General features: G+C 34.6%; 1 protein-coding gene across 1 annotated transcript in view; it reads left to right on the top strand.

Annotated features, from left to right (window-relative positions):
• Msh4 (mutS homolog 4) overlaps positions 1-25024 on the top strand; it is an 88060-nt gene that overhangs the window by 33783 nt on the left and 29253 nt on the right. Inside the window, exons 9-14 of the mRNA XM_047519661.1 lie at positions 17478-17552; positions 19056-19120; positions 20399-20568; positions 22514-22650; positions 23646-23749; positions 24751-24875. Of these exons, the coding sequence (XP_047375617.1) occupies positions 17478-17552; positions 19056-19120; positions 20399-20568; positions 22514-22650; positions 23646-23749; positions 24751-24875 (676 nt within the window). The remainder of the gene's footprint in view (positions 1-17477; positions 17553-19055; positions 19121-20398; positions 20569-22513; positions 22651-23645; positions 23750-24750; positions 24876-25024) is intronic.

Below are 25024 nucleotides of genomic sequence, written 5' to 3'. Positions count from 1 at the left end.
TTTCTGAGAATGAATGAGATTTTCTATGTTTGCAATATTTTTATTATTCCATCATAATTGATTGAGAATTGGTCTAGAAATAGACTTCTAGGCAGGGAATAATTTTCCTTCAGAAGTTTGGAGGTATTTCTCCACTACCCTGCAGTGTCTGGAGTTCCTACTGAGAAGTTGAAGCCACTGGGATTCCTGAATTATTGGTTATAACTTGCTTTTTTCTCTTCCTTCCCCTTTCTTGAAGCAAGTAAGATCTTTTGGTTTCATCATTTTCAGAATGTGGAAATAAAGAGTAAATAAAACCTCCAACCTGCAGAATGTGTATTCACTTTTAATGTCTACACTTTTTGTCAATTAAATATTTTTAAATAAAATTTTTTTTCTCAAAATAAAAGATAAAAAGGGTGAAGATGTGACTCAGTGGTAAAACACCTCTGGGTTTAATCTCCAGTAACTAAAAAATAAAAAATAAAAATAAATTCACAACAAACCACAACATAAAATGTTTTATGAAATACATATATATGTATATGAAATATATAAATATGTATATGAAATATATATAAAATGTGTTGCTTTTCACTCCTAAATCCATTAGTATTTTTAAAAAATAATTTCTCCTGTTAAACAACTATAAATCTTCAAAATAAGGAAATTAACATTGATAGGGCAATGCCATTACCCTAGGCCTTGTGCCAATATGTCCTTTATGGCAAAACAGTTCTGTTAAGAATCAAGCATTGTATTAAGTTTTTGTGTTTTTTGAATCTCTTCAATCTAAAATGTTACCCTAGTGTTTCTCTGACATTCATGACCTTGATGCTTGAAAATTTGTTATTTTCCTCCAGTTGTGTTTGTTGATTCCTTATTATTTGGATTCTAGTAATGTATCTGTAGCAGAAATATCACAGAAGTGATGCCATGTTCTCACTGCATTTTGCCAGATGGTGCACAATTTTGATTTGTCTCACAGTGAAGGTGTCGACTTTGTTCACTTGATTGAGTTGGTAGCTCTCAGACTTTTCCACTCTAAAATTACTTTTCCCCAATATAATTTAATGGGAATTTTGTGGAGTGGTACTTTGAAACCTTTTAAATATACTTACTATTTCTCATCAATTTTCAATTTATTTATCAATTTGTATATTTATTTGATTGATATGGACTTATGGTTTTATACTTTATTCAATTTGTTGGAATCTCTATTGACTCTTATTTTAGTTTGAATCTAGGAATATCCCATCCCCACTTTAGAAATGCAGCAGTGTTCACAGATGAATAGATTGGATTAAGAGAACTGTAAACTTATCAGTTGGTTAATCAATTTGATGGATTAATAATTTGAATGGACTTCCATGTGGTAACTATAGGCAAATGGGGTGTAGCTACAGGAGGTAGGTTACTGGGGGCATGCTCTAGGGGGACTATATCTGTCCTTAGACCTTCTCCCCCCCCCCCTCCCCTTCTTCTTCTCTCTCTCTCTCTTCCTCCCTCCCTCTCACTCTCCATCCTAGCTTTGAGTGGCTTTCCTCTACCGTGCCCTTCTGCTGTTATCTTATGTCTCACCTCAAGTTCAAAGTAATGGAGTTGGAGTCAGTCAATCATGAACTGAGACCTCTGAACCATGAGCCCAAAATAAACTTTTCCAACTCTAAGTTGTTCTTCCCAGACATTTTGATCAAAACAATGAACAACTAGTTGACTGACAACTCACAAAATGTTTCATATATGAATAGTGATGTCCCTTTTAATTGAATTTTATGTCATTTGGAAATGTACTCATTATTCTTTATCATTTTCTGGTGCAATATAATGAATGGGGCTTTCCTTGTACTTTCCCTGCCTCAGGGAATCAGATATTTCTGATATCTACCGTGCCCTTCTGCTGTTATCTTATGTCTCACCTCAAGTTCAAAGTAATGGAGTTGGAGTCAGTCAATCATGAACTGAGACCTCTGAACCATGAGCCCAAAATAATCAGATATTTCTCCTTTGAATCAGATATTTCTCCCAGGAGTTTTTATTCATTTTAGTAGGGAATTATATTCTCCAGTTAAGATTTGGAGAGGCAAGATGGCCAGTCAGCACTCACCCACTTTTCTGTAAGTTGGAATCAGAACAACTAGAGAGCAGCTGCTCATTGAGATGGTAACTATGGAAAGATACTGAAGTTCAACAGTGGACAGAGACTTGGACAAGCCCAGGGACTGACTCTAGAGACAGGAACAGAATGAGAAAATGTAACCCAGTGTGCAACAGTGCAGTGAATATAGCAATGTGACTGAGGACAAGGGTAACTGGGGTAGGGGATTAGGGTAATAGCAGGGAGACCTAGTGAACACAAGTAGAATAGAAATTGGCACAGTACAGAGAACCAGTTTGAACACCACTGATTTGGTTGGTATCTGCATAGGTGGCTGGTGCTGGAGAGATTCTCTGCACTTCCCAGTGTGTACTTATGGTGCTGTAATAGAAGCTATTTTGAGAAGGTTGCATCTGAACTTGCTGCTTTTGGGAAACAAAAGTCCCTGCATTTTCCTGCACCTGGAGAACCCACAGAAAACATTACTACACTGTTTCAGCAGGCATCTCTCTTGAAGTTTGACTTGGCTCTGGGATCAGAGCTTCCCCTTTAAGACAGACAGCTTGGGCAACCAGCTAAAGAAGTTCTGGGGACTAAAGAGGTGAGCACAGGAACTAGATCTTGGAAGGCCAAAGTCATGGGCAGTGGATTATGCAGTGTCTGCTGCAGGCAACCCCCACCCTCAGGCCCTTACAAAGTGCAGATAGTTGCCCTACCTCTGAGTGGGCTTCACAGAGAGCACTGGTGACCCATCTGTACTCAAATACAGTGTCTGCCCAGTCCTGGAGCAGCACTGAACTAAGTCTAATCTCCAGAGTAGGTTTCTACCAGGGTAATGTCCCATGCTGCCTTAGCTCACACTGGTGAACAGGGCAACTGCTAAATATTCCAACTGGTTCCAACCTGATCCACTCCTACAAGTCATCTGGCAAGCAACACAAAACTAAGAAGGAGAGGGTGAAAACTCCCAGTCTTAGCTCTTTCCACAAGAGGTACATAGCCAAAGAAGACAAGGGAAGAAATGCTGATTTTCATTTACTCTTGCCCAGACAATGGATCACCTCAGTAGAGATGATTCTTTCATCTAGCATTAAGACTTTAAAAAAAATATTTACTATTTTGTTCAAATATGTATGTATGTACACACACACACACACACACACACACACTTCAATTCTTTTAAATTTTTTTACTCTTTTTTAAGATTCAAATTTTTCTTCTTTTTTATTGTCACTTTCTAAATTTACCATTTTTTCTTTCTCTTTTTAAATTTTTATTTTGCTTTCCTTTTCCATTTTTTATAATCTCAATTTTATTTCCATCATTTTTTAATTATTTGGTTTATTCTGTATGATTTTTGTAACTGTCATTCCTATTGTTGTTATGGGTGAACTTTGACAGCGCATACTGTGTTGGAGCCTGATGGTCCCCCTTGCAAGATCCAAAGAGGAAGGGAATTTTGACAGTATGCGCTATCAAAATTCACCAATAATAGCTAGAGAAACCACAGATAAACTACACTACTAAGTCCATTTTGAGTTAAATTCAAAACTATGCAACAATTAGTGGGCACATCATCGTGAAAAGGCTCTTTTCCAAAGAAGGACTTTTATTAAAAGTGGAAGAGTTATTCGTTCAGTGGATGTACAAATCTCAACAGAAATATAAGAGACATGGAAGAACAAGGCAACATGATTCCTCTCAAAGTTCATAACTACTAAGTAACTGATTATAATAACTGATTTAATAACTGATATTGAAGAGGACGAAATGCTGGGCAAAGAATTTATAAGAACAATAATAAAAATATGAATTCATAGAGGATTCAAATAAACAATTAAGGAAGATAATGAAGAATATGAAAGAACAATTCAATAAAGGAAGATTCTAAAAAAGAGGTGAACAGAAATCTTGGAAGTGGAAATCTCAGTAAGTCACACAAAAAACACAGTTGAAAACTTTTCCAATAGATAAGATCAAGTGGAATAAAGAATATCAGAGCTTGGTCTGTCTAATTGCTCTGGCTAGAGTTTCAAGGACAATGTTGAATAGAATGGTGAAAGAGGGCATCCCTGCCTTGTTCCAGTTTTTAGGGGGAATGCTTTCAGTTTTTCACCATTTAGAATGATATTGGCCATGGGCTTAGCATAGATGGCTTTTACAATGTTAAGGAATGTTCCCACTATCCCTATTTTTTCTAGTGTTTTGAGCTTGAAAGGATGCTGTATTTTATCAAATGCTTTTTCTGCATCTATTGAAATAATCATGTGATTCTTGACTTTAAGTCTATTGATATGGTGAATGACATTTATTGATTTCCGGATATTGAACCAACCTTGCATCCCTGGGATAAAACCCACTTGATCATGGTGCACTATCTGTTTAATATATTTTTGTATGCGATTTGCTAAAATTTTGTTGAGAATTTTTGCGTCGATGTTCATTAAGGATATTGGTCTGAATTTTCTTTCCTTGATGTGTCTCTGTCTGGTTTAGGTATCAGCGTGATATTGGCTTCACAGAATGAGTTTGGAAGGGTTCCCTCCTCTTCTATTTCATGGAATACTGAGGAGTATTGGAATGAGCTCTTCTTTAAAGGTTTTGTAGAACTCGGCTGAGAACCCATCTGGTTCCGGACTTTTCTTTGTTGGTAGGCTTTTGATGACTTCTTCTATTTCATTACTTGAAATTGATCTATTTAAATTGTGTATGTCCTCCTGGTTCAGTTTAGGTAATTCATATGTCTCTAGAAACCTGTTGATGTCTTCGAGATTTTCTATTTTGTTGGAGTATAGATTTTTCTAAAATAGCTTCTAATTATGTTTTGTATTTCACTCATGTCTGTTGTGATATTTCCTTTTTCATTCCAAATTTTGGTATTTGAGAATCTCCTTCTCTTTGTTAGTGTGGCTAAAGGTTTATCAATTTTGTTTATTTTTTCAAAGAAACAACTATTTATTTTGTCAATTTTTTTGATTGTTTCTTTTGTTTCAATTTCATTGATTTCAGCTCTGATTTTAACTATTTCCTGTCTTCTACTACTTTGGGTGTTGGTCTGTTCTTCTTTTTCTAGGACTTGGAGCTGTAGTGTTAGGTCTTTTATTTGTTGATTTTTTTCTTCTTTTATTGAATGCGCTCCATGAAATAAATTTTCCTCTAAGTACTGCTTTCATAGTGTCCCAGAGATTTTGATATGATGTTTCTTTGTTCTCGTTTACCTCTAAGAATTTTTTAATTTCCTTCCTAATATCTTCTGTCATCCATTAATCATTCAATAGCATATTATTTAATCTCTAGGTGTTGGAGTAATTTCTGTTTTTTATTTTGTCATTTATTTCTAGTTTCAATCCATTATGATCTGATAGAATACAAGGTAGTATCTCTATCTTCTTGTATTTTCTAACAGTAGCTTTGTGGCATAATATATGGTCTGTTTTAGAGAAGGATCCATGTGCTGCTGAGAAGAAAGTGTATTCACTCTTTGTTGGATGGTATATTCTATATATGTTTGTTAAGTCTAAATTATTGATTGTGTTATTGAGATCTACGGATTCTTTGTTCAATTTTTGTTTGGAAGATCTGTCCAGTGGTGAGAGAGGTGTGTTAAAGTCCCCTAGTATTATTGTTCTGTGGTCTATTTGATTCCTGGAATTGAGAAGGATTTGTTTGACGTACATGGATAAGCCACTGTTTGGGGCATAGATATTTATGATTATTATGTATTGCTGATTTATGCTTCCCTTAAGCAGTATTAAATGTCCTTCTTTATCCCTTCTGACTACCTTTGGCTTGAAGCCCACATTATCTGCTATGAGGATGGATACTCCAGCTTTTTTGCTGAGTCCATGTGCATGGTATGTTTTTTCCCATCCTTTCACCTTTCGTCTGTGGATGTCTCTTTCTATGAGATGAGTCTCTTGCAGGCAGCATATTGTTGGATCTTTCTTTTTAATCCAGTCTGCCAGTCTATGTCTTTTGATTGATGAGTTCAGGCCATTAACATTCAGGGTTATTATTGAGATATGATTTGTATTCCCAGTCATTTGACTCATTTTTGTTTTTTGACATGACTTGGTTTCTCCTTTATTTGGCTATTCCTTTAGGGTAGTTCCTCCCTTTGCTGATTTACATCATTGTTTTTCATCTCTTCCTCATGGAATATTTTGCTGAGAATGTTCTGTAGTGCCAGCTTTCTTTTTGTAAATTCTTTTAGCTTTTGTTTATCATGGAAGGATTTTATTTTATCGTCAAATCTGAATTTTGTCGTTTTGCTGGATATAAGATTCTTGGTTGTCATCTGTTTTCTTTCAGGGCTTGAAAAATGTTGTTCCAGGCCCTTCTAGCTTTTAGGGTCTAGATTGACAAATCTGCTGATATCCATATTGGTTTCCCTCTGAATGTAATTTGATTTTTTTCTCTCACAGCCTTTAAAATTCTGTCTTTATTTTGTATGTTAGGTATTTTTCATTATAATGTGCCTTTGTGTGGGTCTGTTGTAATGTTGTATTTTGGAGTCCTATATGCATCTTGTACTTGATTTTCCATTTCATTCTTCAGATTTGGGAAATTTTCTGATATTATTTCATTGAATAGATTGTTCATTCCTTTGGTTTGTTTCTGTCTGCCTTTCTCAATCCCAGTAATTCTTAAATTTGGCCTTTTCATGATATCCCATAATTCTTGTAGATTCAGTTCATAATTTCCTACCATCTTCTCTGTTTGGTCAACTTTGTTTTCAAGATTAACTATTTTCTCTTCAATGTCTGAGGTTCTGTCTTCCAGGTGTTCTATCCTATTGGTTATGCTTTCTATGGAGTTTTTAATTTGGTTTATTGTTTCCTTCATTTCAAGGATTTCAAAGCCTGCATTTGCTCTTTCATCACATCGTTTGCTTCTCTGATCATTTTAATTGTGTACATTCTGAACTCCCTTTATGAGATTTCTTCTGCCATGCTGTCATTGGATATTATTGCTATACCATCTAGGTTTGTTTGGGACATTTTATTCCTTTGTTTTCTCATATTCTCAGGTATCTACCCCTCTAGTAGTGAAAATCTGAGATATTGCAGATTTCCTCTATTGACTTATAGTATCCCTATAGATTTCAAATAACTCATCTCATAGCCTTCAGTAGCCTGAAGTCCTGGAGCAACTTGATAATGCAGTGCTTCACAAGGAAGTGCCCCTCTAGGGGTGGTGGCCTTCCAGAGGGGTATATTCCTGCTAGTGGGCAGAGGCACCTCCACCTATTGACCGATGGTCAGCCAAAGGGGGACTAGACTGCAGGCTAGGGCATGGCTGGTCTGGATCTGTGTCTCTGGTTCTACCGCCCTGGTGGGGAAACCTCACCTGGCGGGGAAGACTCACCTGGTGGAGAAGTCTCGCTGGGCAGCTCTCCTCAGAGAAGTTCCCTTCGGTCCAGTACTACTGCCTGGGTTGGGCAGCCCTCCTCTGTGACATTCCCATGGGTCCGGACCTACCTCCTGGACCAGGGACCCTCGTCCTGCACCAAAGTGTCTCGCTGGGTGGCCCTCCTCCAAGAAGCTGCCTGCAATCTGGTCCTGCCACCTGAGCCTGGGACCCTTGCTCTGTGCCGAAGCCTCTCGCTTGGCGGTCCTCCTCTACAGTGCTCCTGGTTGTAGGGGTTCATGGCTCCAGCGGGGGAGTCTTACTGGGCAACTCTACTCCACGAAGTTCCCTGTATTCTGGGACTACTGCTCCGTCCAGATAATCTTGCCCAGTGGGAGAGACTCACCCGGCTGCTCTGAGTTGTTCCCGAGTCTCTCAATACCTCCTCTTCTTGAATCCTGAATCCTGTCAAAGGGCCTCCAGTCTCTTGTAGGTGTCTAAAACATAACTCAAAAAACGTCAAGGATAATTCAAGCAATAAATAGACAAATAATCTGAACAGACACTTCTCAAATAAGTACAAATGGCCAATAAATATGTGAAAAAGTGTTCAACCCCTTTAGTCATCAGGCAATTGCAAATCAAAATTTCACTGCCATCTATCTCACCCAGTCATAACAGCTATTGTTCAAAAAATAAATAATACATGTACGTAAAATTGTGGAAAAAATGGAAGCTTTATACATTGTTAAGCCATCATATAAAAGAAATACCTACATACACACATTTATTGTAACACTATTCCAAATAACCAAGACACAAAATCAACCTAAGTGTCCATTGCCCAATGAATGGATAGGAAGGTGAGGTGTATGTACATCATGGATTTTTATTCAGCAATGAAGAAAAACAAAATCATGTCATTTGCAGGAAAATGAATAGAACTGGATTTTGTCATGTATGTTATGTAAAATTAGCCAGACTCAGAAAAATAATTGTCACCTTTTCTCTTATGTATGGAAACTGGAGAAGGAAAAAAAAACGATGACCTGAAAATAGAAGACAGACTATTAAGGAAAAGGAAAGGGACTGGGGGAGAGGAAGTTGAGAGGCGAGAATAATAGGGAGTGTGGATAAGATCAAAGTACGGAAATATCACAGTGAAAGATTAATTTGTACAATTAGTATGATGGAATAATTATAATAATAGAAATAAGTGAATTAATTTTTCAAAAAAGATTTGAGCATTTGTTGCTATTGGAGTATCACAAATCCCCAACCCTCTCATGGCTAGGAAATAAATATATATTTATATAAATAAATGTAAAAGTATATACATTTACCTCTATATTTATTTCTAAATTCATCTATACAATAGAAAACCAGGAGTTCACACCAGTACCTCCAATTTCAGTCTGCCTTCCCTGGGTTTATACTAGTTCTCTTCCTTTGCATTATTGTAACTTCCTTTACTGCCAATGAGAATCCTGATGAGAAATTCCTTATCCTTAAAATATTAACATATTTGGTCCATTTCTCCTGTTGTTTTCTCACTGCTGTCACTCCTTCCCCATGCAGGGACCATCCTCATTCTGCCTGTGTTCCAGTACCCACTAATAAATTCTCCTATGCAGTAATCCTCTCGCTTCTCTCAGGTTCTGCATCAAGCCTCCCTCCTTTGCAGAAGCAAAACCTATATCAAACTGTTCTTCTCCCTTTGCATAAATACTCTCCTGACCTTGTTCAAGCTCATATACCCTGTGCTGGCAGACCTCCAGTTTGGATGTCCTTATCATTATCCTGTACTGTAGCATCTCTCCATCTTCCCCTGCTCTGGTTTTAATTCTCCCACACCAGGAATGCTCTCTTCTTCCAGTTTTAATTCTAATAATTAATATTAAATCATAGTATTTATATTAAAATAAAGGGATTTATGATTATACAGAGAAGGTTCTTCACTTTAATTTTGAAAGTCAGTGCTAACCCAGATTATTAACCTTTTTTCACTTTTGCAGTGTTTTGGAATAAGTAAATGTTTTAGGACTTTTAAGATTTAAAAATGAATATCAATTATGAATGTAAACACACACAGTACTATGATTAGCCTTTATGGCCTTTTGACAAATGCCACTACTTTGAATGATAGTTTTAAGTAAGAAATGTGTTAAAGAACAATTTTACTTATGAATTGCATGTTTTACCCAGAATCATTAGGTTGCAAATAGTGCAGAACAAGTTAGAGTGCCACCATTGCATCGATGCTACCAGAACACACAAGATTTTTAGGTCAGAGAGGAAAGGACTTTAGTATAACTGCTGTAGCAGTAACCTGAATATCAGCATTTTCTTGCACTGGTTCCACAAGTTCCATTTCCCACAAGGTGATATGAATGGAGCCTGGCAACACCTGCTCATTCAGTGTGTTGCAAGAATCACTGAGCTTAGGGAACTAGAATCTTTTATAATGGACAGGAAATGTGCCTCTCTGCTGTTCTGAAGAGGGATACTATCTTTATCTTCCAAGACTGTAGGTAAACCTCTTCTTTGCTCTAGAAGGAGACACTATATCTTTCGCAGTTGTTCATCCTTGGAAATATTGTCCAAAACAAAGGCATTTGGTGCCACTCACAAGGTATGTGAAAATGCAAAAGGCCAGTGGAGAATTGTGTCCTTATTCTTTGTGGAGAGACTCTCCCTATGAGTTTTTCAGCAAACTGCAAAGAGAATCTGTGTAAATTTTATATTGCCATGTAACAAAGAACTGCAGCCATAGCCCCTTAACACGTACTTATTATTTAACAGTTTCTGTGGGTCAAGATTCTCTGCACATCTTTGCCTAGCCCTCTGCTTAGTGTCTCACAAGTTGCAGTCCCAGTGTGTCTATTTTTAAAATTTTTTACTTTATATTTTTACCAACAAGAGTCAGTTGGAGTCCTACAATTTTTTCTGGTTCTGTCAAGACTATCTTCCCTGCCAATCTTTGCTTTCAGTGTTTATGTGAACTAATGTTTGAATTGCTATTTGCTTTTGAAGCATTGGGGATAATTTGTTGACCCTATTCCTGTTCATGTAAGTCAACAAGTGCAATACTTACAACTGTTTTTCATTTTGGACTACATAGCTCTGTCCCCAATAGCTCAATTTTCCTGTCTTTATTTCCACTCCTATTCATTCCATGATATTTCCATTTTCCTCTCTGGTTACTTGAGGTCAGTTATTGCCAGATCTCCTGTATTCTTTAACTTCTTCCTCAAACTGAAACTTTCAGGTTGTTGACTCTTGTTTTGCAGACCTATTAGTGACAGTGGTTGTCCTTTACATATTCCTCTTACTATGGAGTTCAGATCTGGTGTCCTTGTTCCTTATTGCTACTCAGACCATTCTCCATACTTCGTAAAATTCACTAGCTTTGACTCTCACATATTCACAGAACGCTTAATGCTACCCAATAGTTATTCTGTATTTCTTTTGCTTTTTTATGAACTTATAAACTGTTTCAGTTCATCTCTCTCTCCTTCAACTTTCAGCACCTCTTTAGCAGTGTCTACCATGTGTTTAGTCAGGCTTGTGGAGCAGGTGCTATTGGCTTACCACCCACATCTTCTTGGCTTTCACTTTTGAGCAAGGGAAGTTGCTTGCTGGAAGCAGATGTGATTACCTAAGAACTTTCCCTAGCCACAGGAAAGGCCCTAGTATATCAGGGAGTTGATGCCCCTTGCAACAGCTGTTAACCAATACTGAATTGGTGAATGGATACCCCCCTTTCCTTACCTCTGGAATAGATCCTGAAACTTGCTTTAAAGAATCCCTCATAGGTCTCCACATTCATAATCTGATCATTAATGCATACTACAATGATGTTCTTCCTTTCCCTGTCTTACTCCCGCTCTCTTATACTTCCTGGAATTACTTTTCAAATAAATTATTCGCCTTCAAATTCTAGTTTCTCAAAGTTGGCTGTTGGCGAACCTATTCTGGTTTAGTAGGGAATAGAAGTGCTTAATTTTTTTTTTTTTTTTTTTTTGGTGCTGAGGATCGAACCCAGGGCCTTGTGTTTACAAGGTAAGCACTCTACCAACTGAGTTATCTCCCCAGCCCCAGAAGTGCTTAATTTAAATGTCTGAATTATCAGTTTTTTTCCTTTATAGTTTATGCTTGCTGTGTCCTACTTAGGAAATATTTACCTATCCCAATGTCTTGATTTTACCCATTATTATGGCTTGGATATGAGATGTCCCCCAGAAGCTCATATGTGAGACACTGTGGAAGGGTTCAGAGGGGAAATGATTAGGTTGTGAGAGCCTTAACCCAATCAGTGAATTAATCACCCAATGGGATTATTGGAGTGGTAATTGGAGGCAGGTGTGGTGGAGCTGGAGGAGGTATGGCATTGGCATGGCTGTGGGGTATATATTTGTATCTGGCAAATGGAGACCTCTCTCTCTCTGCTCTCTGATCATCATGTGAGTGACTTCCCTCCATCACACTCTTCCACCATGATGTTTAGCCTCACCTGGAACCCCAAGGAATGGAGCCTGCTGTCTGTGGATTAAGACCTCTGAAACCTTGCCCCTCAAATAAACTTTCTCCTCCACAGTTGTTCTGGTCAGTCCTTTAGTCACAGCAGCAAAAAAGCTGGCTAAAACACCCATGACTTTTTATTTATGGAGGTAACATGGAGAAATTAATGACACTGGAAGATTTTTATTATTGTTCCCAAGAAGAGAGGCAGGCCCATACTAGAAGTACCAGTGTCTGTCAAGAGATAGAAAGAGCAAGGGGAAAGCATATGAAAGTACTTTATTACTATAGATAGCACCAGGAAGTTGTTATTTGGCAGAAAGCAAAACTCAAATGTTAAGGTTTGTGATTGTAGGGTTTATAATACGATTTTTCTGTACCTACAAAAACCAGACCTCAGAGAAGATGTACACAACTTTGGCTGTTAGCTTGACCAAGTGATTAATGGATGCCAAATTATCAATTTCAAAATTCTATAAAACTTAGAACACCCAAGGCCATATATGTTTTTCTTTGTTATAATCCAGATTTTTTTATTGTTTTATGTTTTATATTTAGATTTACAGTCCATTTGGAATTAATTTTTATGTTGGTGGGGTGAGGAAAGGGCCATGTTTCTTTTTTTTTTTTTTTTCTTTTTTTTTATTATTGTACACAAATGGGATACATGTCGTTTCTCTATTTGTACATGGCGTAAAGGCATACCATTTGTGTAATCATAAATATACATAGGGTAATGTTTGATTTATTCTGTTATTTTTTTCCCTTCCCCCCACCCCTCCCACCCCTCTTTTCCCTCTATACAGTCCTTCCTTCCTCCATTCTTGCCCCCCTCCCTAAACCTAACTCTAACCCTAACACTAACTCTTCCCACCCCCCATTATGTGTCATCATCCACTTATTAGCGATATCATTCTTCCTTTGGTTTTTTGAGATTGGCTTATCTCACTTAGCATGATATTCTCCAGTTTCATCCATTTGCCTGCAAATGCCATAATTTTATCATTCTTCATGGCAGAGTAATATTCCATTGTATATATATACCACATTTTCTTTATCCATTCATCAATTGAAGGACATCTAGGTTGGTTCCACAATCTGGCTATTGTGAACTGAGCAGCTATGAACATTGATGTGGCTGTATCTCTGTAATATGCTGATTTTAAGTCCTTTGGCTATAGGCCAAGGAGTGGGATAGCTGGGTCAAATGGTGGTTCCATTCCAAGTTTTCTAAGGAGTCTCCATACTGCTTTCCAGAGTGGCTGCACTAATTTGCAGCCCCACCAGCAATGTATGAGTGTACCTTTCTCCCCACATCCTCGCCAACACCTGTTGTTGCTTGTATTCTTGATAATGGCCATTCTAATTGGGGTGAGATGGAATCTTAGGGTGGTTTTGATTTGCATTTCTCTTATTACTAGAGATGTTGAACATTTTTCCATATGTTTGTTGATTGCTTGTAGATCTTCTTCTGTGAAATGTCTATTCATTTCCTTAGCCCATTTGTCGATTGGATTACTTGCATTCTTGGTGTAGAGTTTTTTGAGTTCTTTATAGATTCTGGAGATTAGTGCTCTATCTGAAGTATGATTGGCAAAGATTTTTCTCCCACTCTGTAGGCTCTTTCTTCGCATTGCTGATAGTTTCCTTTGCTGAGAGAAAGCTTTTTAGTTTGAATCTATCCCAGTTATTAATTCTTGCTTTTATTTCTTGTGCTATTGGAGTCCTGTTGAGGAAATCTGGTCCTAAGCCGACATGTTGAAGCTCTGGACCTACTTTTTCTTCTATAAGATACAAGGTCTCTGGTCTGATTCCGAGATCCTTAATCCATTTTGAGTTTATTTTCGTGCATGGTGAGAGATATGGGTTTAGTTTCAATCTGTTGCATATGGATTTCCAATTCTCCCAGCAACATTTGTTGAAGAGGCTATCTTTTCTCCATTGCATATTTTTGGCCCCTTTGTCTAGTATGAGAAAATTGTATTTATTTGGGTTTGTGTTCGTGTCCTCTATTCTGTACCATTGATCCACCTTTCTATTTTGGTACCAATACCATACCGTTTTTGTTACTATTGCTTTCTAGTAGAGTTGAAGATCTGGTATTGCGATACCCGCTGCTTCGCTCTTGCTACTGAGGATTGCTTTAGCTATTCTGGGTTTTTTATTCTTCCAGATGAATTTCATAAGTTCTTGCTCTATTTCTGTAAGGTACATCATTGGGATTTTAATTGGAATTGCATTGAATCTGTATAGCACTTTTGGTAGTATGGCCATTTTGACAATATTAATTCTGCCTACCCAAGAACATGGGAGATCTTTCCATCTTCTAAGGTTTTCTTTAATTTCTTTCTTTAGTGTTCTGTAGTTCTCATTGTAGAGGTCTTTCACCTCTTTTGTGAGATTGATTCCCAAGTATTTTATTTTTTTCAACGCTATTGTGAATGGGGTAGTTTTCCTAATTTGTCTTTCTGAAGATTCATCGCTTATGTATAGAAATGCCTTAGATTTATGTGCATTGATCTTATATCCCGCTACTGTACTGAATTCACTTATGAGATCTAACAGTTTTCTGGTGGAATTTCCTGGTTCCTCTAAGTATACAATCATATCATCAGCAAATAGGGATAGTTTGAGTTCTTCTTTTCCTATGCGTATCCCTTTAATTTCTTTGGTCTGTCTAATTGCTCTGGCTAGAGTTTCAAGGATGATATTGAAAAGAAGTGGTGAAAGAGGGCATCCCTGCCTTGTTCCAGTTTTTAGAGGGAATGCTTTCAGTTTTTCACCATTTAGAATGATATTAGCCATGGGCTTAGCGTAGATGGCCTTTACAATGTTAAGGAATGTTCGTTCCCACTATCCCTATTTTTTCTAGTGTTTTGAGCATGGAGGGATGCTCTATTTTATCAAATGCTTTTTCTGCATCTATTGAAATAATCATGTGATTCTTGACTTTAAGTCTATTGATATGGTGAATTACGTTTATTGATTTCCTGATGTTGAACCAACCTTGCATCCCTGGGATGAAACCCACTTGATCATGGTGCACTATCTTTTTAATATGTTTTTGTATGCGATTTGCTAAAATTTTGTTGAGAATTTTTGCATCGATGTTCATTAAGGATATTGGTCTGAAATTTTCTTTCCTCGATGTGTCTCTGTCTGGTTTAGGTATCAGGGTAATATTGGCTTCATAGAATGAGTTTGGGAGGGTTCCCACCTCTTCTATTTTATGGAATACTTTGAGAAGTATTGGAATGAGCTCTTCTTTAAAGGTTTTGTAGAACTCGGCTGAGAACCCATCTGGTCCTGGACTTTTCTTTGTTGGTAGGCTTTTGATGACTTCTTCTATTTCATTACTTGAAATTGGTCTATTTAAATTGTGTATGTCCTCCTCGTTCAGTTTAGGCAATTCATATGTCTCTAGAAACCTGTTGATGTCTTCGAAATTTTCTATTTTGTTGGAGTATAGATTTTCAAAATAGCTTGTAATTATGTTTTGTATTTCAGTCATGTCTGTTGTGATATTTCCTTGTTCATTCCGAATTTTAGTAATTTGGGTTTTCTCTCGTCTTCTCTTTGTTAGTGTGGCTAAAGGTTTATCAATTTTGTTTATTTTTTCGAAGAACCAACTATTTATTTTGTCAATTTTTTGTATTGTTTCTTTTGTTTCAAGTTCGTTGATTTCAGCTCGGAGTTTGACTATTTCCTGTCTTCTACTACTTTTGGTGTTGGTCTGTTCTTCTTTTTCTAGGGCTTTGAGCTGTAGTGTTAGGTCGTTTATTTTTTGAGTTTTACTTCTTTTATTAAATGCGCTCCATGAAATAAATCTTCCTCTAAGTACTGCTTTCATAGTGTCCCAGAGATTTTGATATGATGTTTCTTTGTTCTCGTTTACCTCTAAGAATTTTTTAATTTCCTTCCTAATATCTTTTGTTATCCATTCATCATATAAAAGCATATTGTTTAATCTCCAGGTGTTAGAGTAGTTTCTGTTTTTTACTCTTTCATTTATTTCTAACTTCAAACCGTTATGATCTGATAGAATACAAGGTAGTGTCTCTATCTTCTTGTATTTGCTGACATTAGCTTTGTGGCATAATATATGGTCTATTTTAGAGAAGGATCCATGTGCTGCTGAGAAGAAAGTGTATTCGCTCTTGGTTGGATGGTATATTCTATAAATGTCTGTTAAGTCTAAATTATTGATTGAGTTATTGAGATCTATGGTTTCTTTGTTCAATTTTTGTTTGGAAGATCTGTCCAGTGGTGAGAGAGGTGTGTTAAAATCACCTAGTATTATTGTGTTATGGTCTATTTGGTTTCTAAAATTGAGAAGGATTTGTTTAACAAGGGGCCATGTTTCTTTCTTCCTAGATTCATAATTGTAATATCACCATTTATGGAAAAGATTGTCTTTTTACTACTCTTCTGCAGTGAGCCTTTGACATAAATCAAGTACCATTACGTGCTTGTGTCTATGTCTAGATCTTTATTCTGTTTCTATGCTCTCTCTGTCCTGTGTTCATACTACAAAGTTTCTTAATAAAATTAATTTATTATAAGTTGATATTCAGTGCAGTAATTTTCCACTTTGATCTTCTTCAGGGGAAGATTGGCTGTTTTGGAATTATTCACTTTTGGTGATGAAGGTGATAGTTGTCTTCTCTGTGGTGAATTTTATTTAGTATCAATTATCCAGTTAGTTTCAGAGATTCCTCACAAGAGTATAAACCACTTTTGGGGCTGATGACTTCATTGTGGTATCTTCTAAACTGTGCAATATGGTTGCAGAAGAATTCAGGTATTGTACAGTGAAGATACAGTCCAGGGGACCTCAAAGGGAAACAGCTCAATGTCAAATACATTGTTAAAATTGGAATATCCTAAAACTCTACTTCTATCAACATTGATAAATTAGTCCATGGACAACAATATCCTCATTTTTTCAGGTTCAGTGCCACTGCTCAGTTCTAGAGAGTGTAATTTCATTCACATAAATTTTATTTACAAAATTTAGAATGTTGATATTGCTGTATTTTGGAAAACTGTAATTAATTGGGATAACTGGAATTATGAAAATTGTTTTACTTGTCCAAACAGGAATGTGTGGTGGGACACGTTTGTGTTGTTCTATACCTATCTGGGAGCTTTGGATTCAGTCTTTCAAATTTTATCTATCCATGAATATTCTTGGTGTTTTTTAGAAGTTAATCTTAGTCTCTTAGTTGCCACTCAGGATTGAACTACATCTACTTTTGTTAGTACAAATTAAATTGAACCCAAGATGTTGAAATAGAAATGAAAATTGGGTATAAGGAAGTGAACTCCTCCCATTGTCAATTTTCAAAACACTAGTCTGCTTGCCTTATTATGGTAGGTCAGTAATTTCTAATTATTCTGTAGAGTGGCATCCTGACTAGGCTGCTATATAAAAATATATGAAAAATTACAAGAGTAGAATATTCAAGAGGAAAACCCATTCTTGCATTAAATATTTATGGATTCCACATTTAGATTTTTATCTTAACAGGTTAATGCAGCTGAATCAAAAATAACAAATTTAATATATCTAAAACATACCTTGGAACTTGTGGATCCTTTAAAGGTAATTTATATGTGTGTATATTGTATAACACGTTACACATCATTTTTTCAACTTTGTGTTTAGAAAAAAATTTAAACTTAGAGAAAATTACATGGTGTAATGAATTTGCATATCTTTTCTTTATAATACAGCATGCACACACACACCCCCTCACACGTTCTTACTTTCACTGAACCATTCTAAAGTTGAAGTACCTAAATGTTAGCATGTATGTCTCCTACACACAAGGATGTTCTCTTATATAATGACAATATAATTTTCATATTCAGAATATTTAATTGATATAATACTGTTATATAGTATATATCCCATATTCACATTTTATCAGTTTTTAAACCATATTCTTTATAGAAGTTTTGTTTTTATTGATACAAGATCCAGTCCACCACCATACATCATATTTAATGTTTTAAACTCATTTAAATGGGAAAAAAGTTTCTTAGCCTTTCCATTCATGGTATCATCATTTTGGAGAAATGAGAGACCAATGAGACAGAAAACTTTCTTAAACATCTAGTAGCAATACAAATTGTACCTGCTTTATAGGAAACATTTATAATGTATATCTTTTGATTGATGCCTACAAATCTGTCTGAAAACAATATTAACAAATGTTGACCAAGATTTATGTCCAGTGATGGTCAGCATTATTTGTATTAGTATGAAATTATAAGGGAATAGAACTTAAAATTTGCTTCACACAAGGTGTAATATGAATTAATAAAATTTTTGCTGTGAAAAAAGTTTTAATAATTATCATGTAGTTTTAAGCGTGGGGGAAGGAATATACATTAGTACAAAATTTTTGATTTTTGATAGACAGGAAATATATTGTAATATTTAGAGTATCTGTGAAAGAGAATTATGAGTGATTTAAGTTTTTCTTTATGTTTCTACAAACTAATTTTTTATCAGAATGTATATATTATTTTTCTATTCTGAAGCAAAAGAAAAATGTTTTTGCCATTGCCTCAAATCAAACTAAAACAGGTAAAGATCAGGTTAAGGAGGAATTCTCCTCATTTCTGTTTATTCAATTAGTGACCACTCATAATTTTCATTAAATAAAACAAAATTCCTACTTTTATCATATAATAATGGAGACATTGCTTTATTTACAAATATACTAAACATTTTTCTAGTTTAATTTATTTATTATACAAATTCTTTAATTGTATGTAAAGTACTTTAAATGTGCAACAGAACTATATAACTACCTACCTCTGTAGGTTGTTAAATCTTACCAATTAGGAGATAAGAAAAATAGAAGTTATAAGGGTGAAGCAGTAGATTACACTCATTAACAATATGCTTTTTTTATCTGGAAATTTGAAGAAATAATCTGTTCTCACCTACATACATAAAATACTTTTCTGGGCATAAAAGTGAGAAAGCAAGAAAACCCTTGGTGAGCTATAAAGTATTAAACAAATATAAAATGCTGTATTTGAATAATGTCATAATTTGTTATCCTTAACTCTTCTTTATTTTATTCTTTATTAGATTGCTCTGAAGAACTGTAACACACCTTTATTAAGAGCTTACTATGGTACCTTGGAAGACAAGAGGTTTGTTACTCAACTGTTAATAAAATAAAATACAAGATTATTCTTTTCTTCCTGATCACAACCTATTTTAAAGATTCCAGTTGTATTCTGTGGAATAGTTACTTGAGTTTTGGTTAAGAGAATCTTTAAACTATTCATTAAAATTTGAGCTATACTCTTATGTATATAATAAATAGGGTAACAACACATCATGTATGCTAACTGGCAGGTAGAATTACACAAGAAATTGAAATCCATGGGTGATTTTTTTTTGGTGGGGCAGGTACTGAGGATTGAACTCAGGGGCACTCGACCACTGAGCCACATTCCCAGCCCTATTTTGTATTTTATTTAGAGATAGGGTCTCACTGAGTTGCTTAGCACCTTACTTTTGCTGAGTCTGGTTTTGAACTCACAATTCTCCTGCCCCAGCCTTGCAAGCTGCTGGGATTACAGGTGTGCACCACCTTACCCAGGCCATGGGTGATTTTAATACTTCCTTTTTTAGTCATTCTTCATGGAAAGACTTAAAAATATAGAAATATATTCCTCTCCTTTATTAAATAAAAAAGGCCTAATAAAAATAAAAATAATAGATATGAATATGGAATAAGATCTAAATACAATTTGATTTTAATTTTGTTAAATTATTAGCAATAGCATCTTGGTTTGTCACCAAAAACATACTTAAAAAATACTTTATTGATTCAAGATTTATACCCAATGTGATGCCACAAACTGAAGTTAATAATAAAACCAGCTTAATTGCAATAAAATACAGAGAAGAATAAAAGAAAATAGGTGTTACCAGGCTTCTGGTTTGCATAACCTTTGCACTAGATCACGGATAGTTGTGAGGCTCCGTTACGCTGCCTCACAATATATGTTTAGTCTTCCTTGTCCTTAGGAGGGCAGGGAGCTCATGTTACCTTTCTTCGAATCCTTGCATCTAATATAGCTCTTGCTACATGGTATAAGTCAGTATTTATTGAGTGAATGAGCATAAAGTCAGAATTTTTATGACAGTTCTTCAGGGATATATTTTATACTCACAGGCACAGTATTTGTGTAATTTGGGAGATATGTATATTAGCAGATTTTAGAATTATTCTTGGTGGTTTCACACTATACTACTTTTGACTGATGAAAAAGTTTAAAATTGATAGAGTCATAGCTGTAACTTATGTAAAAATAATTGTTACATAGTTATTTGAAAATAACTTTCAATAAGTTTGCTATAATTGTGATCAAATTATACAAAAACTGATTTATTACCCATTTTTTTTACCTTAATGTTAGGTTTGAAATCATACTTGAAAAGATTAAAACAGTAATTAATGATGATGCAAGATACATGAAAGGATGTTTGAATATGAGGACTCAGAAGTGCTATGCAGTGAGGTCTCACATAAACGAATTTCTTGACATAGCTAGAAGAACATATACAGAGATAGTAGATGACATAGCAGGTAATTTATTTCAGGCCATTTTTATCATTTTAAGGAATAAACCAAACTTTTTAGGAAATGCTGGGATATTTTGCTGGTGATAACTAGGCATGCATATTTTAAATTTATTTTTTATTTAAAAACAATGTTAACATATGTTACCACCTAAGGAAACTTTTTTTTAAAAAAGGCCATAAAATTGTTATAATATCTCTTTTCTGAACTTAAATAGAGTTACTCTCATACAATATTATATGTAAGTTATGAGAAAAATGTAGGCTATTAATGTTAAAAATGTTTCAGCAGCAGAGATATCATTTTTATCTAGAAGAGATGGTGTTTAAGATAGTCCAGTAATTATTTTAATAAATATTTATTGATCTACTACCTGTAGACACCAGTCTGGGTACTAGGAATATGTAGTGAACAAGATTAAGTCCCTGTCCTCACAGAACTTATGGGGAGGCAGACAATAAATTAAAAAACACACTCATACATACATAAATATGTGCACATATTCTTGTATATCATTATTGGTGGATTTAGATCATAAACACCATAATTGCACAAGAATAAGGTATATAAAGAAAAATGCAACATGTGAGAAGAGTCAGAATAAATACAGGATCTTCCCATAAAAGATGGAGATTTTTTTGTAGTTGGAATAGCCCAGGGATAAATTCCACCCACTGGCAGTGGTATAAGATGAAGCACAGACATATAAGGACACCTTAAGGAATGAATGAGCAAATGTGATAGGATGAAATAAGACATTCCCTTATAGAACTAGTAAGTGATAATCCTAAAGTAGACTGGGAACCAGAATTTAGTCTTTGAGAGCTAGGAGGAGTTTGAATGTTTTCCCCAAAGAGAATGAAATACTGAGATTGTTTTGCCTTGTGAACTGAAATTGATTTAAAAAAATGTATTTAGTAAAGTTGAGTAAAATGGAGTCTGGGAAACTAGTTTAAATTATTGCATATTAATAACATTAACATTAATATTTAGGATGATAGAAATGAATATGAGTCAAGAAAAATGCTAAGGTTGAAGGAAAATTCTATAGAAGTTAATTATTAAGTAAATATGACCATGGTACAAGGGAAATGTGGCCATTAGTGCTTAATGAGATTTCTAATGTAAGAATGATGGTACCATTGAGAAAAGCAGGAAAGTCAAGAGGAGTGATTGTTTTGAGTAATGAAGATTTTAGTTTTCTTCAAACAATGTTCAATATTAACGGTCATAAGATTAGAAATATAATTTTTTTAAAAAAATTAGAAATATAAATGTAAAACTGTATTGAGTGTAAAGTTGATAGGAGATTTAGATTTTTTAGGAATTTTATTTGATGAATTACTGTTTCTTTAAAAGAATATTTTGTGTGGTAAAATATATTTTATACAGGTATTTTCTTACTGTGAATTAATGATGGCAATAATTTATGTGACTGTTCTCTTATAAAAATTAGAATGAATAATATATCAAAAACTAATATAACAATATAAAATAGTCCTGATTCTTTAATTTTTACAATTTCTTTTTCTTTAAAAATACCTATCAGTAGGTCTTTTTAAAAGAATATTTAGCCAACTGGGCTCTGTGGCACAGGCCTATAATCTCAGCTACTCCGGAGACTAAAGCAAGAGGATCATTAGTTCAAGGCCAGCCTGGTAACTTAATGAGATCTATCTCAAAACAAAAATAGAAAAGGGTAGAGTGTAGTTCAGTGGTAGAGAGTTTGCCTAGCTTGTATGAGGCTTTGGGTTGAATGTGCAATACAATAAAACAAACAAAGCAACAACCAAAAAATTAACAACATATTTTGAACATTAAAAATGTTTGGTTAAAAAAACTATTTATGTAAAAATAATAAGAAAAAAATCTTGCGACGCTTTAAACGAACAGTAATTTATCATTAAAATTCTTTCACTTCATTTTTGTTTTTCTTGTTTCTGGTCACTAGGAATGATAACACAACTTGCAGAAAAATATAGTCTGCCTTTAAGGACAAGTTTTAGCTCTGCTCGAGGATTTTTCATCCAGATGACTACAGATTGTACATTGCTACCCATTGATGAACTTCCTTCAGAATTTATTAAGGTTCATTCAAGAGTGGTTAGGAAATTATTGTTCCTGAGTTTATAGTACATTTACATATATACCAATACTCCTTAAGTTTACATGCCAATTTTCTGAATACTTTGTATATTGCTTCTTTTATTTTCCACCCACTCATGTAACAGTTATACTATACTAAGAGTGATTTAGAAGCATTTTTGGAGAAAGAGCAGTTTGGGGAGGTTGGTGTGAGAAAGAAAGGCAAATGAAGAAACAAAATCCAAAAGGTATTTTTGATAAAAAGAAACATTTTATATTTTGGTAGTTCTCTAGACATATTTGCCTATTTTGAAAAGTCCTGAAGGAAAGAAATCTACCTAAATTTTAAAACTTAATTATTTCCAAATCTTTGGACCATGGAAATCTTTTTTTCTGCATACTGGTTGACTTTTCTACAGTATGCTAGTTTGTGAAAGTCTGTCCCGCTCTAGTCATTGCTTTGTCTGCTTCCAAGGAGGTCCTTTACAAAAACAAACTCTTTAGCTTTTAAATTTATTTGTATATTGCCCACATACATATATAAGCATGTGCTTAGAGGTGTATGTGTATAAGCAAACACTATGTTTCCAAGAAATGAGGGATGGATGAAGTAATAAATGGGTGAAACTCGGCAATGTGATTAGATTTTGAGTGAGGTTCAGGTGTGGGATAAGGGCTAAGACAGAAGTCACACGTGGCATGAAGATCACTGATATCTGTCATTGTCACTGATATCTGCTACTTGGTAATAAAATGCAGTGTTTTAACATTTACACAGGTCACTTAAAACCTGTCAAAATAGTCATGTTGGATGGACCAGGTTAAAATAGACCCCTATATCCTTTGAAGTTGTATTCCTTTTATTTTTCACAAACATTATTTAGAAATTCTTTGTGATATCTCAAAAATTAAAGTGACTAGCCTATATTTCAGTTGTATAAATTTATTTTATTTCATATGTATGTTCATATATCTTGACATTTGTTTTTAACTAACAGATTTCTAAAGTGAAAAATTCTTACAGCTTTACCTCAGCAGATTTAATTAAAATGAATGAAAGATGCCAAGAATCTTTGAGAGAAATCTATCACATGACTTACATGTAAGAGCATTTAAAGTATTTGAATATTGAAATAAACCGGTTATAGAACTATGATAAATTTTATTAATTGACTTTTTGTCTGATTATAGACCATTGTAAAATTATGAATGTTATGAAAGAAAGTCTGTCATTAGGATGAGGGCCACTGAGCTTCACAGAAGCTTCAGTTCAAATCTAATTACACAAAAAATACCATTATAACATTATAACCAATACTTCTGTATTATGCTTTCCACTATAAAATAGAGCTTAGCATAGCATGGGCTTATCTGGAGTTTCTTTTAGTTTATTCTTTTCCTATGGTCAGTAAGCCCTCAGTTTCTCATATCCTGACATTTCTATAGCAATATCACAATGGTGCCAATTCTTTTGCTGTTCATGAAACAGTAGCTATACTGTTAGAAGAAATAGAGAATTTAGAATTGGTGTTCTGAGATAATAGAGAAATGTTGAAATTTCTAAACAGTTTCAAGACATGGACCACAGACTTTATAAAATATAGTAAGTTTTTGGTACATATTTAACTTGTAGGGGAAACACTTTTATACTGTATCACAATACTGACAAATAAATTCTTAAATAATTATGTTATTTGGATGCTGTGAGAGACAGAATGAAATTAAAATATATAATATCTTTGTATTGAATCTAACATTTGCAAAAAAAATTATTAACAGATGGGATTTAAGTATAGGGAGGGCTTGATTTGAAATATATATGTTGTTTTTATCAATAAAATATTTTTTAATACTTAACAGAAGCAATCACTTTAAAAAACATTAATACACTAGAAGATGGATTCTTTATTACTAAGTAGCTGTGATCTTAATCAATTTCCTCATCTCTAAAATGAAACAATTGAATAATAGACTTATATAGTTGTGGTATACAATTCCATTGTGAATATTACTCTACCTCAGGCAATAAATTCAGTAGTATTTGATAATTACATTGTGTGTGCTTTAAAAAAATTACATGTCTTATATAACATGTGCTTTCAGGATAGTATGCAAACTGCTTAGTGAGATTTATGAACATATTCATTGCTTATATAAACTTTCTGACACTGTGTCAATGGTGGATATGCTACTCTCATTTGCTCATGCCTGCACTCTTTCTGACTATGGTAAGTTACTTTCTTTGGAATAAGAATGTTGCATACTGAGATTTGTATTCCACTTAAATCATTTTATTTAACAATTATCAATATTTACATTTTTTACATGAAATATATTCTCTTGCCTTTGTCATATAACTAAGACACAGAATAAGGTA

The sequence above is a fragment of the Sciurus carolinensis genome, chromosome 1 (genome assembly GCF_902686445.1).
Source record: "Sciurus carolinensis chromosome 1, mSciCar1.2, whole genome shotgun sequence".
Classification (NCBI taxonomy): domain Eukaryota; kingdom Metazoa; phylum Chordata; class Mammalia; order Rodentia; family Sciuridae; genus Sciurus; species Sciurus carolinensis.
The sequence above is the reverse complement of the archived record's forward strand: the minus strand, read 5'-3'. Positions and strand labels throughout refer to the sequence as shown.